General features: G+C 36.1%; 1 protein-coding gene across 1 annotated transcript; it reads right to left on the reverse strand.

The window, feature by feature from the left end:
• Nucleotides 1–8332: 8332 nt before the first annotated feature.
• On the reverse strand, nucleotides 8333–9155 carry LOC107963421 (germin-like protein subfamily 1 member 17). The gene is made up of 2 exons (XM_016899944.1): nucleotides 9026–9155; nucleotides 8333–8886 (listed from the first exon to the last, which is right to left on the reverse strand). The coding sequence occupies exons 1-2, from the start codon at nucleotides 9153–9155 to the stop codon at nucleotides 8333–8335; spliced, it is 684 nt and encodes a 227-aa protein (XP_016755433.1).
• Nucleotides 9156–11949: the final 2794 nt, after the last annotated feature.

Here is an 11949-nt window from a genome sequence, read left to right on the forward strand (position 1 = left end):
AATAGATGGAGTTTAATAAGGTTTAAAAACCTCATTCTAAAATAAAATAAAAGAAGTATAATTCTATAAGGATTCTACTTTTATTTTATTTTACCTCAGTATTTAATTTAAATAAGGATTTGGATCATTTAATTCTAACAATCTCCACCTTGACACGAATTCTTAATGAACAAGTTCTTCATCGTGAACTCTCAACGAACAAGTTTCTCCACCTCTTCCATAAAACCCCTTAAGGGTTTATTTTCAACAATGAACACCAATCAAGTCTAAGCAGTGCTCGAACTTGGTTATAGGAAGTGACTTAGTCATCATATCTGTAGGATTTTCATGAGTACTAATTTTGCTCACAACAATATCACCACGAGCAATAATATCACGAACAAAATGATACCGAATATCAATGTGTTTTGTTCTCTCATGAAACATTTGATCTTTTGTAAGGAAGATGGCATTCTGACTGTCACAAAATACTGTATTGATTTGAAGGTCTTCATTGAGTTCACTAAAGATTCCCTTCAACCAAATAGCTTCTTTATAAGCCTCAATAATCGCCATGTACTCAGCTTCATTGGTAGACAAAGCGACTGTAGTTTGCAAAGTGGCTTTCCAACTGATTCCACAACCTCCGATTGTAAAGACATAACCTGTGAGGGATCTTCTTCTATCGAGGTCTCCAGCAAAATCAGCATCAACATACCCAATGACTCCATCTCTAGTTCTTCCAAACTGTAAGCAAACATCGGTAGTACCTCGTAAGTATCTTAAAACCCACTGAACTGCTTTCTAATGTTCTTTACCGAGATTTACCATGTATCTGCTAACTGCACTAACTGTATATGATAAATCTGGATGTGAACAAACCATGGCATACATGAGAGATCCTACTGCACTAGAGTATGGAACATGTGACATGTACTCAATCTCATCATCTGATTGTGGAGACAAAGCCGATGAAAGTCTAATATGGACTGCTAAAGGAGTACTAACAGGCTTAGCATTCTGCATATGGAATCTGGAAAGAACTTTCTCAATGTACCATTTTTGACTTAGGTACAATTTACTTACTTTTCTATCCCTGAGAATCTCCATACCAAGTATCTTCTTTGCTGGTCCAAAGTCTTTCATCTTAAATTCTTCACTTAGTTGGGCTTTGACCTTTCTTATCTCTCCTTTACCTTTCGCTGCTATCAACATGTCATCAACATAAAGGAGTAGATACACAAAAGAATCATCATTGTTTTTCTTAAAGTAAACACAACTGTCAAAGCTACTTCTTTTAAAATCATGAGAAGTCATAAAGGAATCAAACCTCTTATACCACTGTCTTGGTAACTATTTCAAACTGTAAAGAGACTTTTTCAGCAAGCAAACATAGTCCTCTTTTTTTGAGACAGTAAAACCCTCTGGTTGCTGCATGTAAATATCCTCCTCAAGTTCTCCATACAAAAATGCAGTTTTTACATCTAACTGCTCATGCTCCAAATCATGCATGGGCACAATACCAAGCAAAGCTCGAATCAAACTATGCTTCACAACTGGAAAGAACACATTTGTGAAGTCCACTCCTGGAATTTGACTGTAGCCCTTTGCAACAAGCCTTGCTTTATATCTGGGTTCTTCAACTCTTGGAGTCCCCTCTTTCTTTTTAAACACCCATTTACAACGAACAACCTTTTTACCTTTGGGAAGTTTCACAAGATTCCATGTTTTGTTTTTGTGGAGTGATTCCATCTCCTCTTGCATAGCAAACATCCACTTTTCTGAATCTTCACAAGTAACCACCTTAGAATAATTAGATGGCTCTTGGTTTGCATCTATATCTTCAGCCACATTTAAAGCATAAACAACTAGATCAGCCTTGGTATACTTCTTTGGAGGTTTAATTTCTTTTCTAGTTCTGTTTTGGCGATATAGTATTGTGGTAAAGAAGCAACTCTATTTTAAATTTTTGTACTGGCTTTAGTAGTCGACTCTGTTGTAGATTCTAGATTAATCTGATGCTCCACCTGCTTTTTATTTTCTTTATTGGAAGACTCTTTAAGAGATAAGTTAGGTAGCATAGTAGTTTCATCAAAAACAACATCTCTACTAATCACAACTTTTCTATTTTCAAGTCACCATAACTTATACCCTTTTACACCAGCTTTATAACCAAGAAAAACACATTTAATAGAGCTCGGTTCCAATTTTCCATTATCAACATGAGCATACGCAGGACAACCACAGATCTTTAAATTAGAATAGTCAACAGGATTACCAGACCATATCTCTAGTAGAGTCTTTTTCTTAATGGCAACGGATGGAGATCAGTTGATCAAAAAACATGCAGTAGAGGCTGCTTTTGCCCAAAATGACATTGATAAGTTGGCATTTGACAACATACATCGAACCTTCTCCATTATCGTTCTGTTCATTCATTCTGCAACGCCGTTTTGTTGTGGAGTATGACGAATTGTCAAGTGTCTCACGATCCCTTCTAACTTGCACAATTTATTAAATTCATTAGAACAGAACTCTAAGTCATTGTCTGTGCGGAGGTATTTTATTTGCTTTCCCATCTGTTCTTCAATCATGGTTTTTCAAGACTTAAATGAGGAAAACACATCAGTTTTCTGCTTCAGGAAGAACGGTCACACTTTTCTAGAAAAATCATCAATAAAAGTTGGCATATAACTAGCTCCACCTCTCGAAGGCACCCTGGATGGCCCCCACTGATCAGAATGAATATAGTCTAATGTTCCCTTCGTGTTATGGATTCCTCTGGTGAATCGAACTCTCTTTTGCTTCCCAAAAATGCAGTGCTCACAGAACTTCAGTTTGCAAATTCCTTGCCCATTCAAAAGTCCTTTTTCGCTCAATTCTACCATGCCATTCTCACTCATATGCCCTAGGCGCACATGCCAAAGTTTAGTAATATCATCATCTGACAAGGAAGAGGATGATACAACTGCATCATCAGTAGCAGTAGAACCCTGCAAAATATATAACTTGGCAGTCTTTCTCTGCCCTTTCATCACAATGAGGGAACCTTTGGAAATCTTCAAAACCCCACTTTCAGCTGTGTATTTGTACCCTTTTGAATCAAGAGTACTCAACGAAATTAAATTTCTTTTTAATTCTGGAGCATGTCATACGTCACTGAGTGTTTTGACAACTCCATTAAACATCTTAACTCTAATTGTTGCAACGCCTGCAATTCTACATGAAGCATTATTTCCCATCAACACAATATCTTCTGACACTGTTTCGTAAGTTGTAAACCAATCTCGATTGGGACTTATGTGGAAGGTGCAACCCGAATCAAGGATCCACTCCTCGCTCACTTTGGAATTGTCGACAGAAGCGACTAGAAGTTCACCATCGCTGTAATCTTCTACAACATCAGCTTTACCAGAATTTTCTAGTTGTTTTCCATTTTGATTCACAGCTTCCCTTTTGATCTTGTTCTGTAGCTTATAGCACTCAGATTTAATGTGCCATTTCTTCTTGCAAAAGTTACAAGTTTTACCTCTGTTTGAAGACTTCGATCTACCCTTAGATTTACTGCGAGGATTCTGTTCCTGTGTGCTTCCACGATCATCATCAGTATTCTGATATTGTCTCCCATGAACAATAAGACCCTCTCCCTGAGAGTCGATTTTAAGCACAAGATGCTTCATCTTATCATACGAGGTTAACGAATCATAAACCTCATCAATTGTGAGAGACTCGCGGCTATATAAAATCGTATCTCTAAAGAATGAATAAGACGGGGGCAATGAACAAAGTAGAATCAACCCTAGATCTTCCTTATCATACTGAACCTCCATGGCCTCCAAGTTTGAGAGAATTTCTTTGAACACTGTTAAGTGTTCGTGCACAGATGCACCTTCCTCCAAACGATGAGCATAAAGACGCTGCTTCATATGTGGCTTGCTAGCTAGAGTTTCCAACATACATATCTGTTCCAACCTCTTCCATAATCCGGCAACAGTCTTTTCCTTCATCACATCCTGCAAAATTTCATTAGACAAATGCAGATGTAACTGTGTTAATGCCTTTCGAGCCTTGTGCTTCTTTTCTTCTTCCGTCAATGTTGAAGGCATCTTATCTACCCCTAGTAGGGCTTCCTCTTAGTCCATCTGTGCAAGAACTACTTGCATCTTTATCTGCCACAACGCAAATCTGGTGTTACGATCCAACAGCAAAATTTCGTACTTCAAAGACGTAATTACCGTGATTGAGATGAACAACCCGGAAGCTCTGATACCAATTTGTTAAAAATATAATGTCGGTAAAGACAATATATAGCAAATAAAATAGAAATAGAAAAATAAAGAAAACACAAATTTTACGTGGAAACCCTTTCGGGAAAAAACCACGGGCAGAGGAGAAGAAAATTCACTATGTCGAATTCGAATTAATTACAAGAGGAGTAGACTATGCCTATTTATAGGCTTGTAAATCTTATTCTAATAGGAGTGAAACTCCTTATTCTAATAATATCAAATAGATGGAGTTTAATAAGGTTTAAAAACCTTATTCTAAAATAAAATAAAAGAAGTATAATTCTATAGGGATTTTACTTTTATTTTATTTTACCTCAGTATTTAATTTAAATAAGGATTTGGGTCACTTAATTCTAACAATAAATAAATATACTATAACACTTTTATCACATGTAAATTATATTTAAAATAAACTTTTTGGCAAAAAAAATTAAATTTAAATAATATAATTTTTTTATAAATTTATAAAATACGCATAAATTATTTTTATAATATATTTTTTTAGGATTTATAATATAATAAATCTTTAGTCATAACCGTCCCAAACATTCATACATGTTCATGCTTAAAAAATGAAAAATTATAACTTGTATAAAAGTCATTTTTTAAATTGAATTTAGGTTTAATTACAACATGATTGCTCAAATTCTCACACTCCTACGAATTGGAAAATGTAATTTGGGTGCTTCAAATACACCTAATCCAGTGGGATCTACCAATTATAATGGTTATCCAAACATGTCACTCGTGTAATTATAAGCAATTACACCCAAATCCAATTACTGGGCGGCTTTCCAAACACTACCTTAAGTCATTGCTGAACTGATTTAGTTGAAAAGATTTCTAACTACAAATAAAGTAAGTTATATTGCTGGTCGAGTTGCTAGCGGAAGTGGCCACTTCCCTTGACAATAAAACCTTAATTAATGTTGAACAAGCCTCCCTATTTGGAGCAAGGTAACCTTTAATCCATCTTGATCTACCAAACCTCATCAACTCAATTACCCTTAATAAAATCAAGTTATATCTTAATTGATTGCGTATCTCAATATATATGGTAAGTAGGCCACATAAAAATGCTTGAAAAATAATATTGCTTGATTAATCTTTTGTCCAATGATAAACACAAGATTAACTGCAGAAGATCATTAAAAAGATGAAAACTAATCATCAAATATTTTGATTGAACATAACAACAAATAAGACAAATATGTGTATAGCCATTGATAATGCAAGTGGACATTTCCATTGGCATATAGACCACCACTTCAAAACTTGGGTCAATAATTAACAATAAAATTAATTACTGAGAAGTAGTTAAAAAAATGGAAGGAACGTCCTTAATTCCAATCGATTGAAATTTATAGCTTTGCACCTTCCTCCTAAAGGAACAAATTACTTTCTCGATGTAATCAAGAATAACTTCTATGAAGGTTATGCCATGTTAATTAGGAGGAGACATGGAATATTATATTAAATGAGATTATTTCATTTATTATCTCTTTTTTCATACACAAGAAATTAGTCTAACATGCATGTGAGTGTTTCTTTGGAAGTGTTAAGTATGACTCCTATTTCAGTCAAATTTGATAAATAATCTTCGAGTTAAACTTTGTTTATTTGTTTCAATCAAATTCTGATTAGTCTAGATTATTTTATTATTATTTGAACTATGAATTTAGCCTATAAATAGGCTCTTTTACAACCTTAGAAAATATATACCCATTAGAGATTAGAACTCATAACACATTTAGGGAATTTTGTATTTACGTTTTGAGGGTACTTTATTTTTGGGTTTTTGGGGTTTAGTTTTTATCTGCATCTTTTATACTCTTCATTTTTTCCATTATAGTAAAATTATCTTTGTCTGTGGTTTTTTATCCTCCTTGGAGAGATTTTTCCACATTAAATTTGTGTGTTCAGTTTCTTAATTTCTTTCGCTATTTTTACTTGTTTGTTACTTAATCGGGTCAATCCCCAACAAGTGGTATCAGAGCTAGTTCAATTTTCATAGATCAGCCAGTTCAGAAATGGCAGCAACAAGGTTTGGAATTGAGAAGTTCGATGGTGTCACAAATTTCAATCTGTGGCAAGTTCGGATGATGGCAATTCTAGTTCAAACAGGCCTGAAAAAGGTTGTTACCGAGAAAAAGCCTGAGAATATAAATCAAACAAAATGGGAAGAGCTTGATAAAAAGGTCTTGTCTACAATCTAATTGTGCCTCGTGAATACGGTATTGCAGGAGGTATTGATAGAGAAGACCTCATCCGCATTGTGGAAAAGGTTAGAAACCCTTTATGTGACTAAGTATCTGGCTAACCGTTTAGTGTTTAAACAATGTCTATTTACGTTTCGCTTGAATGAATGTGAGCTTATTAGAGATCGTATGAGTCAATTCATTACTCTTTTAAATGATTTATAGAATTTTGAGGTTCAAATTGACGATGAAGATCAGGCTATGCTATTATTATACTCTTTACCCCTTTCATACAAGTCTTTCAGGGAGACCCTGATTTATGACAAAGGCAAACTCTTGTTCGAAGATGTGAAGGGTCATTTGTTGAGTATAGACAAACTCGACAATGAGTTTGGTTTGGATAGCAAGGTAGATAGGCAACCTTCCGTTTTGGTAGCATCAAAGAAGCGAGACAAAATGTGTTGCTATTTTAAAAAGTTAGGTCACATCAAAGTAGATTGTGATAAACTACGAAATAAAGAGCTACTGAAAGTAACAAGAAAGATGTAATTGGTGCTAATTTGGCTGATGAAAGCGGTGATGATTTCTTGTTAGTGTCAACGATCGATAACTCCAAGCTTACGTCCGAGTGGATCCTAAATTCGGGATGTTCTTTCTATACATGTCCCAATAGAGAATGGATCTCCATATACAGTTTGGTTGAAGGTGGAGTTGTGCGCATGAGAAACAATTCATCCAGTAAGGTAACTAGCATTGGTACTGTTAAAATTAGGTTGCATGATTGGACGATTAGGACACTCTTCGATGTAAAGTATGTACCTGATTTACAAAAAAATCTCATCTCCTTGAGTATTTTAGACTTGAAAGGATGCAGATCAACATCAAGTCAAGCGGCATTAAGGTATCTCGTGGAACTCTCATTTTTTTAAAAGGTAAAAGGATCGACAGTCTTTTATTCTAGAAGGTTCTATAGTGACCGGTGAAATGGGACGTCCCTCATCCGTTACGGAGTCAAAATCAACTTGTTTGGAGTAGAGGCAACTTGGTCTTAGGAGGGAAAAAAGTATGACTATTTTGTTGAAGAGAGGTTCTCTTTTGGATGCAGGTTTTGAATAGTTAAGGCACTGTGTTTGTGAAAATCAGACCCAGGTTAGTTTTGATTTGGCAGTGTACAAGTTGAAGGATAGAAGTCTTCCAGTTTCTAAGCACAGATTTGACTTAGTGAATTCCCTGTATAGTTCAGGATAGGCCAATTGCGGGCTTTGGAAAAGATGGCGTTGTGGAAATATGAGTCAAGGTGGAGATTTGTTAAGTATGAATCTTATTTCAGTCAAATTTGAGAAATAATCTTCGAGTTAAACTCTGTTTATTTGTTTCAATCAAACTTTGATTAGTCTAGATTGTTTTATTATTATTTGACCTATGAATTTAGCCTATAAATAGGCACTTTTACAACCTTAGAAAATATATACCCATAAGATATTAGAACTCATAACACATTTAGAGAATTTTGTGTTTACATTTTGAGGGTTCTTTGTTTTCGGGTTTTCGGGGTTTAGTTTTTATCTTTATCTTTTGTACTCTTCGTTCTTTTGCCATTATAATAAAATTATCTTTGCCCATGGTTTTTTATCCTCTTTAGAAGGGTTTTTTCACATTAAATTTGTGTGTTCAATTTCTTAATTTATTTTGCTATTTTTACTTGCTCGTTGCTTAATCGATCAATCTCCAACAGGAAAGATACATGTTATTTGATTGATGTTGTGGTTAATTTAAGATATAATCATGCCTTTATTCTTGCTTAGTATGATGAGGCGATTGCAAACAAGCTACCGGTTCATGGCTACTATGTCAAAGCCTATCCCCTCAATTGTTTTTCCACCCGAATCGAGACTGGAGATACTTCACCACATTGTTGTCAAGCTGGAAAGCTCTTGTAAGAACATCAGGATTGATAGGTGGATTCGATCCAAAAACAGCATTTGCTATGGTAATCACCCCAGGATTCTGGCTACTCAAACCAGCAAAGGCGACGACATTAGTCTTTCCCACATTTTGCTGGAAGTGAATGAGGCCGATAGGGAAGACGAAAACGTCTCCCGGATAAAGGACTTTGGATATGAGGCGATTATCGGGGTTGGAGGTAACGAAACCAACATAGAGTGTGCCTTCCAGGACAATTAAGATCTCGGTTGTACGAGGGTGAGTGTGAGGTGCATTGAGCCCTCCATAGGGTGCATAGTCGATACGAACCAAGGATATGCCCATAGTGTTAAGGCCTGGTATTTGGTCAACATTCACCGGAGTCACAACTGATCCAACAGGATTTGATGTGTCTCTTGGGATGTTAAGCCCTGAGTAGAAGAAATCATCTGCTGTAACAAACTTCGGGTCCTTGCATAACTTTCCATTGACAAATACTGCAGTAAAAAAAAAGTGCTGGTTAAAAGCTTATAGAAAGCCAAAGAGAGCGTTAGTTCAAACGTTGACTTAACTTTCCTTTGAGACATTAATTCAATGATTACAAAAAAAAGAAAAAAGAAAAAGAAGAGAGCATACTTCCAGTCTTGGGGTCATTGATGGCTACACAGGTATCCTGGAGAGGGCTTGGGTCATAAGCTGAGGTGACCAAAATGGAAGCCAACGCCAATAAGGCAAAAACTGCTAGGAAACTACAATGAACTTTCATTTTGACTTAAGCTAATCTTAAATCCTTCTAGATGAGACACAAATTCTTCATGGCTTACAGGCTTATTTATAGATAGGAGTCACTGAAACCAGCACCTTAAAAAACATACACACGCACACATACACACAAGGAAAATGTGGGGTTTGCCAATTCTTCAAAGGTTATCTCATATCTCTTTCCTACTCCAACCGAGGTACATTTATTAATTGCCTTTTTTTTCCGTTAGCTTTGACATCAATTGGATGCATTTCATTTGGGTGCCTTGTTGCTAATCCAGAGCTGTGTTTTTTTTGGTGATAAATAATAAAAGACCTCACAGATAAGTGGTAAGTACAATATGAAATGCCTATTATAATAATTTAAAACAAAATTGACCTAAAAAGCAGCCTTATCTAGAATCCCGAGTGAAATGTTGACACACTTAACACTGGTCTTCCTCTTCAAAATTTCAGCTTTCGTTTCTAGTGAAAATTCTGAATGTACATGGATATCTCAGGAAGTTCTCATCCGAATTTTGTGTCTTTCATGTCCATAACTAAAAACAGAAGTCTCTGTATCATGTGGTATTGATATTATTTTTTGTTATCATAATCTTATGTAACTAGCTATATATTATTTACATACAAGCGAAAAAGATGGTGGGCAGTCTGATGAGCGAAGAAGTCTTAGAAGGGAAGGTGATGATGCAGAATCCACCAGAGCCACGCACTATGAGAGTGGAAGTGATTTATTATTACTAAATATAAGGATTACAAATCATCGTATTCGGTTTCTAATTCTTGAGGCGGCTGTCGTGTAGACTGTAGAGAGCTGGTCATGGCAAAGTTGTTATTATAATCATACTTCAGGATCCAGGGAACAAAATGGATATTCATAAATGATAGATACAATCTTTAAGAAACTGATGAAATGCATGAAGATGATGTATTTGCCATGCCTATATTTTGGAATTTGATGAATTACCGATATGTACGGCGCATTTGCTTTACTAGACTTTAAATGCTAAAATAATTTGTGTTTGTTGCGCGGAAGCGTGTGAAAGAGTAAAATTATTGTACTGAAAAATCACACTAAGTTCAATTCCCAGGAAAGAGAGGTGGATCACGAGGATCGCTTACATACCAGATCTTTCCTAGCCAGAATATCCCTCTATCGTAATTTAATAGCACAATAAATCACTACAATGACACTTGCAAAATATGCAAAACAAAAAATAAAGAACACTAGAATTTTAACGAGGTTCAGCAAATTTTGCCTACGTCCTCGGGCACTACCAAATATATTTCACTCCAAAAATACAAGTGAAAGTTTACAAATAGGGAGAGAGAACAATTGCCTTAAGTAGAGAATGGCAAGTGTGGGATGAAGAAAGTAAGAAATGGTTAGGCCTATTTATAGTTGAGGTTCAAGGATCAACTTGCAATGTCCCTATACAATTAGGGACCAAAATTGCAATTATCCCATGCCAACTTTTAACCCAACTTGCCAACCAATTTTACTTTCTACTTTCGGTGCCCACCTTTTTTTGACTTTTCAAACAATGGGTGGGTTCCAATAATCTCCACCTTGAAGATTTGATTAGGATAATCTTATCTTCACACAATTCTTTCTGCCTTTGACAACAATACTTGATAGTGCCTTCTTCAACTGTTAAACTTGCAGGATATTAATCAAGTTCAAACAATGTTCGAACTTGGTTGATGTTACCACCTTGGTCATCATATCTGCGGGATTATCTGCAGTCTTGATCTTCTGAAGACAAATTTTTCTCTCTTCAATAATTTCCCGCACAAAATGGAATCGTACGTCGATATGTTTTGTACGTGCATGATAGACTTGATTCTTTGCTAAATGAATAGCACTTTGACTATCACAATACACGTTAATATGCTCCTGAACCAACCCCAAGGTTTGAGCCATACCTTGTAACCAAATAGCCTCCTTTACAGCCTCTGTTACAGCCATGTACTCGGCTTCTGTGGTTGACAATGCAACTGTAGACTGTAGTGTAGACTTCCAACTTATTGGTCCTCCAGCAAGTGTAAACACATAACCGGTGGTTGATCTTCGCTTGTCCAAATCACCGGCATAGTCAGAATCAACGTACCCAATAACACCTTTACCAAGTGTATTATCCTGCTTGAACAGTAATCCAACATCCACGGTCTTCTGAATATACCGTAGAATCCATTTCACAGCTTGCCAATGTCCTTTTCCAGGATTATGCATATACCTGCTCACTATACTAACTGCCTGTGAAATGTCGGGTCTTGTACACACCATTGCATACATCAAGCTACCCACTGCATTAGAATACGGAACTTGCAACATGTATTCTCGTTCCGTATTCGTCGAAGGAGATAGTTGTGCAGAAAGCTTGAAATGAGAAGCCAACGGGGTACTTACAGGTTTTGTCTACTCGTTCATGCCAAACTGTTGTAGTACCTTTTTCAAATACTGCTTCTGAGACAGGCTAACTCTATCATGAGCTCTATCTCTCCATATTTCCATGCCGAGAATCTTTTTAGCTTCTCCTAGATCTTTCATCTCAAATTCGAGATTGAGTTGAGTCTTCAATCTTTCAATCTCAACTTTGCTCTTAGATGCTATTAGCATATCATCAACATATAAGAGCAAGTATATGAAAGTTCCTTCTTGTAGCTTCTGAAAATACACGCAATGATCAAATTTACTTCTTGTGTACCTTTGCCCTTTCATGAACTGATCAAATCGCTTGTACCACTGCCTCGGAGATTGCTTCAATCCAAAAAGCGACTTTGTCAGTTTGCAAACC

Source organism: Gossypium hirsutum, chromosome D11, assembly GCF_007990345.1.
Source record: "Gossypium hirsutum isolate 1008001.06 chromosome D11, Gossypium_hirsutum_v2.1, whole genome shotgun sequence".
Classification (NCBI taxonomy): Eukaryota; Viridiplantae; Streptophyta; class Magnoliopsida; order Malvales; family Malvaceae; genus Gossypium; species Gossypium hirsutum.

Coding starts and splice junctions, on each gene's coding strand:
- LOC107963421 (XM_016899944.1), bottom strand. CDS start 9,155: ATGAAAGTTCATTGTAGTTTCCTAGCAGTTTTTGCCTTATTGGCGTTG. Junction 8,887..9,025: donor CAATGACCCCAAGACTGGAA/GTATGCTCTCTT, acceptor TTTTTACTGCAG/TATTTGTCAATGGAAAGTTA.